This window comes from Corapipo altera, unplaced genomic scaffold (assembly GCF_003945725.1).
Source record: "Corapipo altera isolate COAL_440 unplaced genomic scaffold, ASM394572v1 51, whole genome shotgun sequence".
Taxonomy (NCBI): Eukaryota; Metazoa; Chordata; class Aves; order Passeriformes; family Pipridae; genus Corapipo; species Corapipo altera.
Window position 1 is genome coordinate 10,228,274 of NW_020884892.1, and position 18,361 is coordinate 10,246,634.

Here is an 18,361-nt window from a genome sequence, read left to right on the forward strand (position 1 = left end):
AATGGGATATATAATGCATAATGGGTTGCACACTGAGCAACATTAGATTAACTAGGAATAGAAGAATTGTGTGTCCTGCTGATGGTGGACAAAATCAAAGGTGTTGACAGATTCACTTACTCCTTCACAAACAAAAAAGACCTTGGGGTTGTTTATTTGAATAGGGGGACCATAAATCTGGCACACAGATACCAACAAACAATAGTCCTGTTTTTTTTATTAAAAAGTACAATGTGCAATATAATAGAAGCTCATTATTATATGTCTGTATATAGTTATATATAGCTGTAGGTACTATATAATTTTGTATGTCCAGGAAGTAGAATGGCAAATGTATATACAACAAACAGTGTGGATTTATAGACTGCCTGCTAAAGGTTTACATTTATTCTTAATTTACTTTGTGGGTCCTATCAAGTCCTTCCTGAGAGCACTAAAAATGGTTGTCTCACATTTTACAGTACACTTGAAAAGTGGTGTAATATGATTTGTGCCTGAATTTATATTTCAGAGGGGAATTCAAGTTATTACTATTTCCTCCTATTACAATCATCAGGTCCTGAATATGTTCATCTGAAAACGGGACTGTCTAACAGTCTTTTACTCAAGACTTGTAAGGAATCAATATAGTTCCCATCAGTACAGTAAATTACTAACTGAACCACTTCCAGTAATTGTGATGCACAGTCTTTCATTAACCCCTTCTCTTCTCTGTATTGAGATTTGTATTCTAATTTTGTCTCAGAATAAAGTTATTTTGGAATGTATCTGTAAATCATTAGACACCAGAGTACTTCATTCAAAATTTGATAGCTAAGACTGTTATTTATCTGTAACAGTTCTGTTTAATCTTTATTGATGATCTAGACAAAAGGATGGAGTGTGCTCTTGGTAAGTTTGCAGACAACACCAAGTTGGGTAGGAGTGTTGATCCTCTGGAGGGCAGGAAGGCTCTACAGAGGAATCTGGACCAAGCCCAAACGTATGAGGTTCAACAAGGCAAAGTGCCAGGTCCCGCATTTGGGTCACAACAACCCCACCAGGAAAGATTTAGATTGGATATTAGGAAAAATTTCTTCACAGAAGGGGTTGTTAAGCAGTAGAACAGGCTGCCCAAGGAAGCAGTGGAGTCACCATCCCTGGAGCTGTTTATAAGATGTGTAGATGTGGCACTTAGAGACATAGTTTAGTGGTGGACTTGCCAGTGCTGGGTTAATGGTTGGACTTGATGATCCTTAGAGATTTTTTCCAACCTAAGTGATTCTATGATTCCATGATATAAGGATATGTGGTACTCCCACACAGTTAAAGTATACAATTAAATACTTCCTTGAAAATGTGTGGGTGAGCCAAGAACTAGGAGCCAAGAACTAGGGGTTGGGAGTCAGGAGACTCTCACTTCTGGAGAGGGATTTTTACCTTCAGCATTAATTTTCAAGGTATTTGGACTCTTTCGAGCTGCTTGACCAGAAGGAAGTGTTTACCAGGGAGAGGATAAGGGTACTTTTAAATGTTGTTCCTAAAATTAGTGTTCAAGATCCATGCTCTGTTAACTCACTGTCTTTCAGCATTTGTGCATGACTTCCCCATTACTGTAGGTTTGTTGGTTTTGTTCAATAGCATAAATCCAACATTGCTGTGTCTGAGCTGAGCCAGACATGCTTGAGCCTGTGTAGCAGGGCATAGGAGCCCCCAAGGCAGTGATGGCTGTGGAGAAACAGCTGGGGGTAGCTAACTGGGAGATGTCCTTGGGAAGAGTCAAGGAAAACCTGAATGTGAGAAAGACATCTCCTAACATGGTACAATTTCAGAGACCATCACTGAACAGGTGGTGTATAGCTCAAAGGACTGTGTCAAAACTGAGACTAGAAAATGACAGTGATATTTGATGGAATATGGAGGGAACTGGGAAAGTCAGCACTAAGGTGAGAGGAAGTTGTACCAAACTAAATAATCTGAGTTAAATAGCTTCACAGAGGCAACACTGACATCTTAAAGCGTTCATCAGAAACAGACAAATTTAGAAACAAAGTCATGTCTTAGTTGTTGCTAATTATGTATTTGATAATGCAGCTAAGTTAAAAATTATGTTGAATTACTTTTCTTTTGTATCCTGTTAATGCTAATGGTTCTGAAGTGTGGAGGAAGGACAGAATTGTGCAAGAGAACTGTGACCTGAGAGGAGTTTTTTGGAAATGAACCCATTTTATTGTAGACTTATTGGCAGCAGTAACAATAGTCATTGCTTCCTCTTGTCAGAACTATAAACAGACATGATGCTGAGACAAAGGATGCAGATAATTTTCAGAAAGTGCCTTTGTTTACATAGCTGCTTTTCTGAGTTTGATCAGACATTTATTGACCAGTCTGACAGTGTTTTCTTTGAGAAACTTTATTATAGAGCTGGTCTTATCCAAATCTAGCAAATAAAGAATGAGAAAAAGCCAGAGAATCATCTTTGATGATGCTAACAAATAAAAGTGTCTCCAAAGCTAACTTGATACATGATATGCCTTCCTATGCTTTCCTATGCTTCCATTGGAGACATACTGGAGTCATGTGCTTTTCCCATTCATGTGTCTTAGCAGAAAGTAAATCCTACAGCTTCATGCTGGTTTGCTACTTTTTTAAATGGGATGAGAAAGCCCAAGAATGCTGGATCTGATGTTGGAGAACTTCCTCAGTTCTCTGATATTCATCAAGGTTAAATAATCTCATTTGTTCCTCCTGGTCCCTATCATTAGAAACTATTTTTCCTTCTGCTTTATTTCTGTACCAGTATCCCTTGTGTCTCCTCTCTATTTAAGCTGATTGCCAGTTGAGAGTTGCTCATCATATCAGAAGTACCAGGCAGCTACCAATAGCAATTTTGGGGGCTAAATCTCCTTTGCCCAGGCTGGCAGCTGCCATTATACTGGCAGTGGATCAGTAATGTATTTGCTTGTATAGTAAGTCTAATGAAAAATGAATCCATTTTTACTTTTAAAGCAAGTAAGTCTTCCCTAATTAGTGACATACTGGATAGCTGAAGTGGGGAAAAGAGGGTGGTAATGCAAGCTGCAGTTTATCCAGAGTCTGCATTAGTCTTACGGCTAAAATCATTAGTAAGACAAACCAGATCTAACTGCTTTTGCAGGAAAAGCTGTGGATTTGCCACAAGACACTGATGACAAAGTGGCTGATTTGTCTAGTTGACTAGGGATGAGACAGGCATGAGAAGGAGAAATGTGCTCTTAAATTCTCATGTAGAGAGCAGAAAATATAGGACTGTAGAAGATTCGATTGGTTATCAAGAAAAGCATCATGAAGTCATATCAAGTTTGCTCTGAAAATTGGATTGATTTCTGGTTTATGCTGCTGCTTTTACAAGATGCTTCTGAACCCAGGATCCTCAATTATATTTATATCCATTTGTTCACTCTTCAAGTCAGTTCCCAAGTTTGTTAGTTCTTCTCTTTTCCCAGTGTTCATCTCCCTCCACTGCCATCGTGAGGCCAATAATGTTCTGTAGGTGACTATTCTTTTTCTCACCTCCTCTCATAATTTTGCCATTCCTCACTATGAAGTCATAGCCTCTCTCTTGCCCATTCTTGTTTGCATTCTTTCCTGATTATGCAATGAGAGTTTTATCCTTGTGTCTCATCAGCACCTGAACAGTGATAGTAATGTCTGTGTCTCTGTCATGGAAATTTCTTGCTTGATATGTCCAGCAAGGCTTGTTTTTAAGCACTGAAGTCAAAAGAAGCCAACATTCAGCCTATATAAGCAAGAGGAAAGCTGTGACCAGACTATTTCAAGTAAACACAAAAGCAACATGTTTGAAAAACCAGAGAAGCACACTGTTAATCCATTAACTAAGAATAAAATGGCATTTGTGACATTAAAGTATAAAAGATGAAAAAGTTTTCATCTTGCATAATTTAGAGGTTTAGGGAATATTATGTTCCTGTTTTTTCAGGTTTTCTAGGTTTGTCAGCTGAATCCATCAGAAATATGACCAAAAGGCATATGACTGAAGTTTACAGACCATAGAATCAACAGCTGAATGTTGACCTGTTAACCAAATCCTGCAATGCAAGACCTAGCAAACACTGGGAGCATTTAGCAGGAAATCAATATAAGACAGACAAAAATGGGCAGTTCTGGATGTTGTTGTGGTACAAAGGGAATAACTTCAGAAAGTAGCCCTCCCAATAGCTGTCCCAGAATGCATCTCCTACTGACACTACTGACACTCTGAACATAGGCTGTTGGTCAGGCACTGGGGCCTTTTTTAGTGTCCTTGGAATCTCCAGGAAACTTCATTTCCTAGGTTCTGTGCCCCATGGTAAGTAAACTGAACATCTTGTCTTGTTAATTAGGTATACCTATCATATTGTACTCAGGAGACAAGATCACCTTTCCTGGCCATACTTCACGCACATCATTTGTTCCCACTAGTGGTTTATCATTTTCATTAGCTTTAAATTACTCATAGTTTTTTTCAGTGTTTTGTGTGAGATCAGGCTCTTACTAACTATCTACTCTCATTTGCCTGTACTCCTTTGGTTCTTTCTACATGCTTCATAAGTCCTTTCTTACCTGTCCATTCTCCTGCCTCACAAGTATTCTTTCAAGGCTTTTTGCGAGGTGTTCCTCTGTGTGTCTGTGAACTGGCAGCTGGGTGAAGAGCAATAGACTATACCAGTGCAGGGAGGTATGAGCATTTCTGATTAGATACAGCAGACTGTGCCATGTTCCTTGCTCTAGGGCCAGTGCCACCCTCATTGGACCAGTGCTTATATTCATGCTAATCTTCTGTGGCATGCAATGTTTCTCCCTCCATTCAAATTTTCATCTAGTCCCAGCATGATCAAATGCGACCTGCAGCAGCTAAGTCATATTAGAAAAAATTAGGCCATCAATCCATTATTAAGCTGGAAAGTGTTTTATATTTTGTATCTGCCCTCAGGGTGTCTCCAAACATTCCACAGCTGATCTGCCCTGAGTATGAGAGGGCTGGGGTTTATGTGCTAAAAATGTGTACAGACACTGAGGGAATTGTGGGGTTTTGTGTAAAACATTTGATTTCCAGCCTTGCAACTAGCTAGAGCCAAGGCCTAGATGTTTGTCACTGCAATCTTTATGGTTCTGTTGGTCAAGGTGCTTTTGAAAAAAATATCCTGTTCTCTATTAGGCAGGTAGCTGCTACATCTAAGAGGTAGTGCCAGTTTTGTAGTGTTGGGAAATTTTCCTGCAATGGTAGTCAAGTTCCTTCTACTTGTGTCTGAGCAAAGACCAGTGTACAATTTTAGAAAATGTTACTTTTGTCACACGTTCTACTCTTGACAATATATTCTATCCAGCACTCTCTGAAAATTAAAAATCTCTCCTGAATTTTTGCTTTATAGCTGTCTCTCTGTTTTAACCATGATACTTGACAAAATGACCATCTTTTGTGTATTTTTATTAATTTCCTTTGTTATTCTTAGCTTTTTCAAAGAAAATAGATCTTTAGATTGAGATCCTTCATGTAGGTTATTTCACAGGACAGATGATGTTGGAAGGCATGTCTGGCAATCATCTAATCCAACCCCCTACTCAAAGCAGGGGCAAGTACAGCTCAGGACCTTGTCAGACAGGCTTTGAGTGCTTCCAAAGACAGAGATTCTACAAATTCTCTGGATAATTGGTTTCAATGTTCAATAACGCAGAGTTCTTAACACCAAATCATTAGTCTTTCAGATATGTACAGTATAGGAAGCAAGACAGTAATACATCCAAAATCATTAACTGATTATCAGGATCTTGGCCTTGGTAACTAATTGGCTTTAGTGACTGATCCAGGCATTAGCAATATCTTTTCAAAGAACATGATTTACTATCAGAATGAAAAATTATTCCAGTTCTGGCTTGGATGTTGTTGTTCTAAGGGCTGAGGGGAAAGAAAGTATGGGAAGGATTGAATTTTCACACTTCGGATCACTTACTGCATTCTTGAAATGCCACATTTGAATGTTTGCTTTCTTGCCTCATCACTGCCTCAACATGTCACTTTGGATTTGGTGTAAGAAAGAGTTAATTTAAGGCAACTTGTGCAAGCTGCTGCAGATAATATGAGTCAAAGACAATTTTTTCCAATGGCATTGTGCTTTGAGCCTAAGCTGCAGAGGAACTGGCATGCCAAGAGTTGAAAATAGATGTTTCTGTTTTGTGCACACTCAACTTCCAAAGGCAATGACTGGGGTAGAAAATCAATTTGAATATGAAATAAAGAGTTGCCCAGAGGAAGGAAAGAGTAATGACTATCCATGGCCAAAACCAGGTGGAGGGCACTGGATAAGATGCATGGCCTCTGTCTGTCCTTTCACACTACTGTTGCTGACTCTCTGCCCTAAGATGACGTGTGTTGCCGCTCTTTAAATTGATGATTTGTTTTTTTATTTGCTTTCAGTTACTAGATTGACATTACAGACGATACTCCTGAACTGTTGTACATCTTTATAAATTGCTTTAAGATGTTTTAGTGAGATAAGACAAATAAAAATTGAAGTAATTATTGCTGCCTTTATCACCAGGGGAATTGGACAGCTGGCATTGATCTGTAAGAGACTAATTTCCATATTTTGTTATTACATTAACCCTTAGAATTCTTCTTGTTTATGATTTCAAAAAAAGTTTTCCTAATCAAAAGGTCATCCTCTGTAGTATGTAGTGTTTGAGAGACACAGAAGGGCAGAAGATCTATGAACACTGTCATTTTTATCTGATCAATAACATCTTGTTTTATTAATAGTAATATCCCAGTATTTTACATTGCATCATCATATCAAGATTTTACTAACCACTTCAGAGAACTGCTTGTGAGTGAAATCTAGCAGTTAGTGAAGGGCATACCCCTAACTGCTTGGTTTGGGGCAAAAATTATGCACCCCTTTAAACTCTTGGCATTTATCTTAAATTTTTTAATTAAAATAATTATAAAAATTCTGTACTCATTGCTGTTTTGTAGGGAAAGAGATTGAATAAGGGCCTTATCTTGCTGTGTTGAGTAATATTTTCTGATGAAACTGTACTATTCATCCAAAAGCCACAGTAGTGGTAGCACAGAGACCGTTGTGTTGCAGAGGGAATAACCTACTCTTTGCTATCTTCTTCTGGTTTGAGAATAAAGCCTGAGAAATCAAAGAAGGAATTTTTAACAATTAAAAAGAACTAGAGGAGGTGAAAAGTTGAATTTGTTTAAAAAAGTGTACCAAACAACATGTCATTTTCAAGGTAGTATCAATGCACCTCCAGTTTGATTTGTTGGTATTGGCCAGGGCACCTTTAGATAACAAATCTATATACTGGGAAACAAGAGTCAGTGGAAGTCTACTAAGAGACTCCTCTCTTGCTGAAGTGGTGCAGTGATGAAGACCAAAGAAAGTAGGTTTTGGTTTTCTTCCTCGGGTAAAGCACTGCTCGATGCTTTGTTTCTCTGCTTGATCCAAATACTTCCTTAGTGTTGGCTCAGCCAGTGTACAGCCTTCCTCCTGCTTATTTATAGCAGTGATGCCCAAAAGATGGAGTCAGAGTTCCACTAGCAGAATCTGGGGAATGTAGATTGATTGATTTTTTAGCATCTACAATCTGCCTTGGACTCTGGTTCAACATTAACTTAATAGTAAAGTCACAAACTGGGAGTGATCGCCTGCAAGGACCATAGGCTCCTTATAGTGGAGTAGATGTCTTTTTATAGTTGGACAAAATATTTTTCAGGAATGATTCAGATGTCATTGATAGAAATCTCTGGCTTTTTTTTTTTTTCTTCTGTTTTGCTGTGATAGTTTACTGTTGAGAGGGATTTGGAAAGCTGAACCATAAAGTACGGAATCATATTGGAGAATGGTGCTGTTACACTATAGATATATCTGAATTGCAACAATATTCATCCTAGGTATATCTGAAATTGATTTAATTTGTGAAGTCCACTGTTGCTGGTTTCTTGACAGTAATACAGATGATTGAGTAGAGATGAGGGTCTTCTTAGGCACCTGTGTCAATTGTAGACTTATAGGGGATATCCTGCCTGTGGGAAACCAACTGACAGTGGAGAACAGCAATTGGTTGTCCCAAATGGCATAAGATACCTATTTTAAATGCCTGTATCTCTCAAAAAAACACCAAAACAATACAGAAAATCGAAAGAAAAGGCAGGAGTGGTGCACAGATCTCTAATAGTAAGGAAGTACCTAACTGATGAAACAGTATCTTCTCAGGCTGAGGTTCTTCAGGGCCGAGAATCTTTTCTGTAGCAAATTATACTGTCAGAGTGAGACTATTGCATTAATGGAAATCCTTGGGTGATTTTTTTCATTGTCTTTTGCACCCAGGCCGTGCTTTGCTGAGACTTACTGACAAAAAGCTTGAACGAATGGGTATTGCCCAGGAAAGCCTGAGACAGCACATTCTGCAGCAAGTCCTTCAGCTGAAGGTGAGAGAAGAAGTCCGAAACCTCCAGCTGCTTACACAAGGTATGAAAAACAATTTTGATACAGACAGTTACTGAGATCAGGTAGGAGACATTTGCCTGAGGGCATAAAAGGTGACTTGATGTTCTTCTGCAAGCAATGGTGCGTGAAAATGTCTCATGGATTCCACATGCTTTCCAAGGGGGGAACAAATAAATAGAGATGTTCAGCTGCCTGTTTTGCATGATCAATAAGCTTGATGGTAGTCTTACTTAACTGTCTGCTTACTCAGATGAAAGTAATTACATATAAAGGGCACAGGTAGTGAATGTACTGTCTTTAAAAACATTGCACATTTTGCATCAATTGTTTACTTTCAGTGTTAGATAAAAAGTAATTTCTGTAACCTGTTTTATGGTAAGAGTTGACAGTGGAAAATTACCTGTTAGACTGGTTTTTTGCAGAGGACTGATTCCTTCTTCAGGAAGGAGTAATTTTATTGACTTGAATAGAGTTGCTTGTAATGTATGCTGCTAAGAAAATGGAAAACTGGGCTCAATATGGAGTCTAGATTAGAAGACAGGGAAGGAGAAGTAACAAAAAGGTTGTACATATTTTCCAAATGAGATTAAGATGTTTTATGATGACTAGCTCTCTCTAAAGGCTTCTAAATGGCTGTGGTAACATGGAAGAAAAGCAATTATTGTGGCAATACTGTAAAGCAACATTTAGAGATCCTCTACTATATGTCTGCAATACTTTCTCAATGTTAAATGTTATTTGGTACTCCAGTGAGATAGCATAAACCACATACTTCTGTGGTGTTTTGGTTCAGTGCCCATTATATGTCACATCATATGAAAAAAATAGAGAACATGCAGTGTATTTTTAACAAAATGTCCTTCACACATGACATTATGTTCTTAATTAAGCCTTGCTCACTGTGTTTGGGGAAAAAACTCTGATTAGTTGAGTAAGCTGCATTTTATCTGAAAGAGCTGATGTCTCAACTGAATTGTTCCTTCAGGCTTGGTCTCTTGTGGATTGTGATGAGAAGTTCTAGGGCTCCTTCATCTTGCCATGAGCTGTAAATATGAGCTCATCTCATCTTATGTCATTTCAAAGGCAGTACACCTGCTGAAGCATAAATGTCCTCCCCAGATGTTTAGAACTGTTCTTTTTCCTTTTGTCCATTATTCCTCCTCTTCAGAGCTGGCCAGGTTCTCTCTTCCCCTGCATCTGGAGGGTTTGATGGACTGTGAAGTTCTGGTCACCCACCGGCACTGTTATCAGCCTGCTTATGAAAGTTTGGATTTGACTGATATGGGACAATGAAGACCCACTAGCTATAAATTTGGATCAGTTGATCGCTGCAGTCCAGATAAACCTGTATTTGGCACTGAGAACTACATGTTTCCTGGCTTCTCCTTTATTGTTCCTCTGTGGTTCCCCTATGGACACATCAACTGATGTATGACTTATGATCAAGTCAGACAGTGGTGACTGCCATTTCAAGGACTTTGTGGCAGCATCATGTAAGATCTATTCCTTGCTCATGCAGTTGAGGATACAAGTTTGGACTTTGGTAAAAGGATGCTGGACTATGAAGGATGGGCTAGGGATAGATGCATGGATGTGTGTTTAATGTAGTCTCTCTCTTCCAGGTAGAAGGAACATTGTTATTAAGTTTGATCCCATAAAGGCAAGCCATCATATGCTTTATGAAAGGCAGTACAAGCTTAACAAAAAGCTGGTGGTCTGCAGCTCTAGCTGTCTTCCCCCACAGTGGTGCTAGCCATTGTGCTGTACTTCAGTGTCACTCCGATACATCCTTGGTAAAATTGCTTGAACTGAGAATTTCTGTCAAAAGAATTTATTCCTCTCTTTGTAATTTGTTATAGCTTAAGCATGTGAGCAAGTACCCACAGCTGGTAACAGAGTGGGTCAGTTAAGAGAGGCAAAACACACTGCATTCAGAGCTATGGTTTTTAGGGCTAGGTGGCTGCTAGTGTGACCACCAGCTGCAAGAGCTTGTTGTTGCCCTGTGTTTCAGAGCTCAGCTGGGAATGGCTGTGTGAGGGAGCATGAGAAACCTGTCCTTGAGGGGAAGAAAACAGTACAAACCAATAGAAATACAATTTTAATAAACAAATCTGTGAATAGACCTCATGGACTGTAAAACCTCTTGTCTGAAAGTCAGAAGCCAGCAATCTTCATGTGCTATTGGTCCACCAAGGGTGGTATGAGAGCAGGCACCTTTCAGGTGTATAAAAATAGAGTAAGCAGAGTGTTTTAAAACTCTTTCTTTTAAAAAACTAGAAGAACCAAAATTGTGTTTATTTTCATCTTAAATAGAGCTGAAGTTATGGAGCAGAACAACAGTTTATAAGAACATTCCTCTCTGCAGCAAAGCTGTGTTAACTCTATGATTCCATAGTGGGGGGACAGTAAAGTGACAGGATGACAGCAGTATTCCTGCCCCTTATTGCTTCATTTACACCAAGTTGGAGCATGTGTCTGTTGAAAATACTTGCTTAAAAGTACTAAGGATAGGATGTTATTTCTCAACTGCAGTGCAGTCTGTAAAGCTGTTTGTATGTCAGTTGTTCTCCAAAACTGGTTCTGTCCCTTTTCCCAGTTTCTTCAGACTGTGTCCACTCATATTCTTATTATGATTTATATATTCCAGGTTTTTACTGGAATAGGTTTCTGTAAGTGGTTTTTTGTTGTGGGAACACTTGGAGAACATTTTTTCTGCCTTCTGGAAATTCCACTTGCAAAGTGCAGGTCACACTGTAGCTATTGCTGCATTGTGCTTTACTGTCCTCTAAAAAGTCCTCCAAAAAGAGGGGGAAAAAAAGCCCTCTGTCTCTCAGTGCACAGCTCAGGAGATTGTTAGGTGAAAGAAGCTGTTAAAACCCATTTCTGAATTAATGTAGCACACAAGCTGGGTTGCAAGCAATGAGGTCCTAATTCAGAGCCCACTGATGTCAGCAAAAAGACTTCTACTGACTTTAGTTCATACCCCAGTTGAAACTGGAGCAGGCAGGGAAAGTTTTTAAAAAGCATTATATAATACTTAACCAGATATTTTAAGTGGTTTTGTATTCTGTTGTCTGCAGAGAAAGTTAAACTCATTTTAAAAGCACAATACCATTCTTTTCTATTCCTATTGCAGAAAATGACTTAAAACTGTTTCATTCTTCTTCATTCAAGACACCATCCAGTCTGTTCTGGGGATCTTAAAGCCAGAATACTACATGATTGTGTGTTTGAAGTCTCGTCTTCAGTTTTAGGAAGACTTTTCTTTGGAGCAAGAACTGCCTGATTGAGGCTATTATTGGCAGAAACACTATCCAGCCTCCACTAGGATAGAAGGGCACAGGCCTAACTACTGATCTGTGCTTTTTTTTCTCAGACTTAGTGATGTTGAGGAACTAATTTGACAAAATATCTTCCAGTGTCTCTTGGGGAGAGCTGCACACTGTTGGAAACACCATTATTATACTGTTATCACTGTAAGCCTGAGTTGAAAGATCTTTTTTTTAAAAAAAAGCCTTACATAACTACACAGAGAAGGAAGAAGTTATTTTGAGATTTCTCAATGCAAGTCCTGCTTTGGGCTAACATAGAAGAGACTGTCCTCAAAGTGGTAGAGCAGTGCTGTGTGATTCTGAGCAAAGTATCCACAGACAGCAATTTGCTCAAAGGGCTGAGCTGAAGAAGCATTTTTGGATTTGGACTCTATGATGTCTACATTTAAGATGATGTTGGGCTCCTAAGCCCCTCTGTGAGTTTCATGTAGGGCAAAGTGCTACATGAATATATTGCCAGGCCATTATTTCTCCTGCTAGCAAAATGTGTTTGAACAAAGCTTTGTGCTCCATTGAAAATCATCTCAGCAGTTGATACCTGTTGAAATTATTTCCTCAGTAAGTTTTCTGCTCATTCTGCACTGATGCTCAGCTGCTGGAATACATATGTGCCCAATGGTAGTCACAATAAGATCCTTCTTGCCTTCCTACCTTCCTGCCTTCCTCCCTCCCTTTCTTCTTATTTCCAAAATACCATACATTTCATTCAAAACCTGTCAAGGTAACCCTAGCACTGTATTCTTCCAGGAAGGGAACTCAAGGACCATCAAAGTTGCATCTCATCTTCCTCTAAGCTCAAGAGCAATGTATCTCAACAAAGAGGAAGTCAGACATGAACCTGTTGGAGTGAGTACAGATGAGAGCCATGAAGATGATCAGAGGGGTGGAGCACCTCTTCTGTGAAGACAGGCTGAGAGAGTTGGGCTTGTTCAGCCTGGAGAAGGAAAGGTTTCGGGAAGACCTTATAGCAGCCTTCTAGTACCCAAAGGGGAACTACAGGGAGCTGGAGAGGGACTTTTTAGGGACACATGGTGATAAGGCAAGGGCTAATGGCTTCAAAAGGAAAGAGGGTGGGTTTAGGTAGGACACAAGGAAGAAATTCTTTACTGTGAGGGTGGTGAGGCACTGGTACAGGTTGTCCAGAGAGCTGTGGCTGCCCCATCCCTGGAAGTGTTCAAGGCCAGGTTGGATGGGGCTTTGAGCAACCTGGTCTAGTGCAAGATGTTCTTGCCTAGGTCAGGAGTGTTAGATCTAGATGATCTTTAAGGTTCCTTCCAACCCAAACCATTCTATGATTCTATGACTCTGAGCAAAGAACAAGTAAGAGACATTTATTCTGGTGATGGATCATTCACTCAATTTTAGAGGAACTTTTTAACAGAAACATTATCTTCAGGGTGTGTGTGGTGAGTAAGTCAGGACCATGAAACCCTCCCTAGCCAAAGTGTTTTACAAGGATTTTGACAGCATTATCAGCCTGTTAATACTAAAGGCAGGCTTCATGAAAATTTGAGCTATTTGGTTCTGAACTCTCCCAGTCTGTCAGAAATGTAATGCTACTTCCTGTTCACCTTATCTACTTTTTCCTTCTGAATGTAAAGTTGGGAGGAACCTGAGCACTGTCATTCCAGCTTGCATCACTGCATGTGAGATTTGTTGTCATTTTCTATAATCAAAGCTTTAATATACTAGACCCACTCCCATCTTCTGAATTCCCACATATCAAGACCTTCCCTGCTGTGGTGGCTCCAGTACACAGCATGAATGATTTGGAGTTACACACCTACTTGAAAAGGGACTTGAGTGGTCAGAAATTTTGAGAACATAGGACCTTGCAAAGTGCAAAACTGAAAGGTCAACTGGAGCTAAGAGAAGGCAATTGCAGGTTGCTGTCCTTGTGCTGTGTAGGCTTTATGGATCCTGTGGCATCTGAACTGTTGTTGCTTACTGTCCTTCATGTCCCTTGAAGAAGTGTTGTTTGAGATCAGCCCGTTTCTTTGTCATCCCTGTAAAGAAGTCAGTGCAACGGAGGTTTGTGATAGAGAGTCATCCTGTTACACTTCCAGGATGTACTATTTTCTTCCTTGCGTACATTCTGGACCCAAGGTTTTGCCACATGAAGAACATGAGTTCCTTCCATCAAAAATGTTCTTTCTTGTCTGTAAAAAACAGCAGATGTTGCCTCTGTGAGTGCTCCAGGTAGGCAATGTGTTTACCTTTCCAGGCAGCTGGGAAGAAGTGTGTTATACTTGAGGAATCTTGGTTTCATGTCTCTGTTGTATTCCGAGGCCTGCAGCATTTGAAATCTTGACTGTCCTCTTACCAGAGACACGTTCTTTTGTTTTCATTGTGTTGACCTCACCATTTTCTTTTCCCTAACCCTGGAGCTTCCAGCTAGTCAGGAAGGGCCTTTCTTCTTAGAGCACAAATTACTATGCAAATGTTTCGTGCATAGGTTGCATGTATGGCATCTATCCAAGGCACAATAAAAAAACACTTGATATTTCGGAGTAGCTCCAGCAAGCTTAATTCCCAGTTCATTTCCTTTACTCTGTGCTCCTGTTATGCTCCAAAATGTCTGAGAGACCTTGTGAGTTGAACACAAAGTGTATCATGGAAACACTGTCAGAAAGTACCCAGTAGTAGTAGTTTATCCCTTATCATAGCATGAAAACTGTGTTCCAGGACTCAGCATGCTAAATTGTCTGATTATAGGTAAAGAAATCTTAACCTGCTTCTCAATATGGGTTTATTTGTATGTCCTTTTTAACTGTATGACTGTAGGAACCATTGCATTTGTACTTAACACCACTTTCCAAGAATGTAAAACAACTTTGTTACCATCTATTAGCCTACAAAAGAGCAGTCTTCATTGTATTTGTCCCACTTCCAGTGGAGGACAGTTTCAACACTTAACAGAGGATGCAGGCTCTGGAGTCAGAAGCTGTGTTTGTTCCTGAGAGGCTTTTCAGACTTTAGGCACTGTTAAGACTTCTGAAAATAATTTTTTTTCAGGTTACAAGTATGCACTTAGGGGTTCTGTATGGTTTTCATTTGTTTTAGCTGAAACACAATATTGTATGTGCAGTGTGTATCTGAGCGCAGATAAAATGTCTAAATACATGCATCAGTGGCGATAAATATCAAATTCCATCTATGGCATCAGTTATTTGAATTTCATATGGCTGGTTTCTAACCTGAAGAATATACTTTGCAGTGCAATCAATGGTCCCTGGCAGACCATTGAATTACTATGGTACTGTTAGTTACCTTTTAGCTATTGCTGTGATGCTAATACATATTCATATTGAATAACTGAGTGATTCAGCTGACAGGTAAAATAAGTTCCAATACACTGGACAATACATTGTAATACACTCTGGATAGGTTTAGCACAGAATTGTCCTTCAGTATGTGTAGTATATTAGTTTGCAATGTGAATAAGGAAACATGTAGCAACTATGAAATTTGTATTGATGAACTTCTGGCAAGAATTTAGCTGTATAACATTATGATGTGCTTGCATTTTTATGTGTTTCTATAAATAATATTGCAATTCAGTCTACTGGGAATGTTGTATTAGCTGTTTTGTATGATTACAAGAACATGGTTGCAGTTGTCTGGTTTTCTTATTTTATTAATGTTGATTTTTTTTTCATTCCTGCTTTTCAAATTTCTCAGAAGTCAGTCTACTGGAAAATTTGGTCTGGGAAGTTTAGTCCTTCTGACCTAATGCATACCCAAAGCTGTCTTACATCTTTAGTGAATATATATTACATATATATAAACACACACATATATATGTATGTATTTCCCCACTCATGTGTAAATTGGAAAGAGAAAAAACAATTTTTCTCAAAGTTTAAGAGAAACAAGTAAAATATTGCTGCTTATGCTGCAGCCAGTCATGAAAGACTAAATAGGAAAGTTTTTAGCAGTCAAAGTCTGTTATTTAACAACAGCTGTTTGTGATCAGTGCCAGTGGAAATCACTTGTTTTTACCCAGCTGAAAAGAATGGGCTGGTAAAAAGGATTCCAGGAATAGGTACAGTCTTTCACACAGAGTTTAAATAAATCAAGTCTACATATTGTAAGATGGTGCCATTTACAATGTAACACATTTCTCATTTCTAATAAGATTTTTCCAGAAATTGGACACAGAATAAAATTAGGGTTGATCATAGAATGGTTCAGGTTGGAAGGGACCTTTAGGACCATCTAGTTCCAACCCCTCTGTGACACAGGGACATCTTCCACTAGACCAGGTTGCTCAAAGCCCTATCCAGCCTGGCTTTGAACATTTCCAGGGATGGGGCGTCCGCAGCCTCTCTGGGCAACCTCTTCCAGTGCTTCACCACCCTCACAGTAAAGAATTTCTTCCTTATGTTCTATCTAAACCTACTCTCATTCAGTCTAAAGCCATTCCCCCTTGTTTTCTTACTGCATACCCTTGACAGTTGCTTTGTAAAAGAACTGAGGAAATCAGAGCCCTAACTACACTCCTGACCCCTTAGAAAGTACATAAAAATGTTCACTGCTGGGCTTCTATTTCAAACCTGACTGTCTTCATCAACTAACACTTTTATCGTCAAACTGAGTGGATAACATTGGAAATAAGAAGATAAGAAGTGCTGTTCTCAGTTGGATCCAGTATCCCTCTGTCCCAGTACTGAGCCTCTAATAGTAGCAGATGCTGTTTAGGCAGAGCCCAAAACCCTGGCCTCTCTCTGTGGTTCCATTCACTTGGGCTCCCTAGCACTCAGAATTGCTGCATTTGGAAGACTATTGCCCTGCCTAATTGTTTTAGTGTCCATTGGGAATCTGTCTCATGCTTGTGTGAAACAAGTTGTTCACAAGAAGTTTTTTACAAACTAAAATTTAGTCACTGGCAGCCTCAGTGGTGCCAAAACTACCAAAGCCTAACTTGGCATGCCTTCAGCTGGGTATCTTCTGCCTTCCACAGACACTCTAAGCAATCCTACTATCATGTGCGCACTGTAGTAGCTAGACATCCTCTGTATTTCAGATACACCAGTCACACCTCAGAGGCATCAGATGAATTATACCTGTTGTTCTTCATTGATTATTACAGATGCTTGAGATGGTTGGCAGATGTATTTGTCTGCACGGTAGATGACTAAAGGTGGGTGAGATAAATTCCCACTTGCTAAGCCTGGATGTAAACTCCCACGCTAAAAAAAATTGGTCTGAAAGCTGGACAAATTGCCCGCTGCTCAGATGAGTTTTGGTGACACCATCTTTGTGATTTTATGAAACTGGAATTGCTGGTGCCTGCATGAATGTGTCCTGTTTGTAAAGTGTTTCACTATATTGGCACTTTTAACAAACATGAAAGTCACTTAAAGCCTTTCTGAAAAAATAAAATGAAGTTTTGCTGTTTTGAATCCTTAAAGGTGAACGTTGCCAAAGAGTTCAAAAGCATTTTTCTTCCTGTTGTTACTGGAGTTTATGGCCATTGCAATAAAAATTTCTAATTACTGGAAAGATTCAAGGGAGGCAGGAAAAAACCCTCTCTTTTTTATGCCTTTGTAAAGTTGCTTTTCTATGTGTATAAAAAGAACCTGTTTTATTTAAAAGCTTCTCTTCTTTTCATTCACATTCTTTAAAAGCCTTTCTTTACTGTAATTTTAAAAATGAATGTGGTTCTATTCAAATAAAAGTTTACTCTTAATGGCATTTATGCTTCATATGATAGAACACCTTCATTTACTTAGTTATACATAGGCAGTCAGCAGTGTTATGAACTGCTTCTTTATTACTAAGCAGTATGCAGATCTCTGGCATCTTCCACAAAGGAAAGGGTGGATTGTTTTAAAGCCTTTATTTGACTTGATCATAAAACATGGGTACTAGCCTAGTGTTTTATGACATGCTCAAGTATGATTAATAATTTTAACTATGCTGGTTCCCCCATAAGATCAATATTATAGAATTTTTTCAGTCACTATTTCAATGGATTTTAATTGAAATTGATTCCCTATAAAATAATAAATTGAAGTGTATTAACAATGATCTTGTGGTCCTTGGTGTTCAAGTTCTGAATTCTAACAAAATTCTGAACAGTTTTCAAAGAAATATGTGATTTACCTCTATACAGCCTAGGTACTCATGAAGCATCTATAAATTTTTTAAGTGTTAATTCCAGCAGATGACAGCATAAATACAGCATCTTTAATTTGCAACATGAATGTGAATGGAAACGTGTCAGAGAATTGTTGTTTTTTAAAAAAAATGTATTTCTCAGCTTGCAGTTCAACTGCAGTTGTATTGTATCATCCTAAAATTGAAAAATACTTGCATCAGTAAAAATGCCTCCTAGTCACCTGAATTATTACAAGTTACCTGTACAAAGAAAAGATACATTGAGAAAACCTGCAGTGAATTGCTTTGTAAGAACTTCAGTGTTTTTCCAAAGGTATCACCTATAATGGCATTGAGTCAGTCTTTGACTATTTTTCTCCATGTTAGTGATGAGTTGAGTTTTAGGGAGTATGTGCTTGGCAATATCGAAGTTCTGAAGCTCCTCAACCACAG

At 38.9% G+C, this 18,361-nt stretch overlaps 1 protein-coding gene across 5 annotated transcripts in view; it reads left to right on the forward strand.

Annotated features, from left to right (window-relative positions):
• Nucleotides 1-18,361, forward strand: part of SAMD12 (sterile alpha motif domain containing 12) — a 179,630-nt gene that overhangs the window by 75,201 nt on the left and 86,068 nt on the right. For 3 of the 5 annotated variants that reach the window (XM_027645538.1, XM_027645536.1, XM_027645537.1), the window contains exon 4: nucleotides 8,355-8,495. In XM_027645538.1, coding sequence (XP_027501339.1) covers nucleotides 8,355-8,495 — 141 coding nt within the window. Of the gene's footprint in view, nucleotides 1-8,354; nucleotides 8,496-9,642; nucleotides 9,783-18,361 lie in introns of those variants that run through there. The other 2 variants (XM_027645535.1, XM_027645534.1) reach the window with 1 other exon arrangement.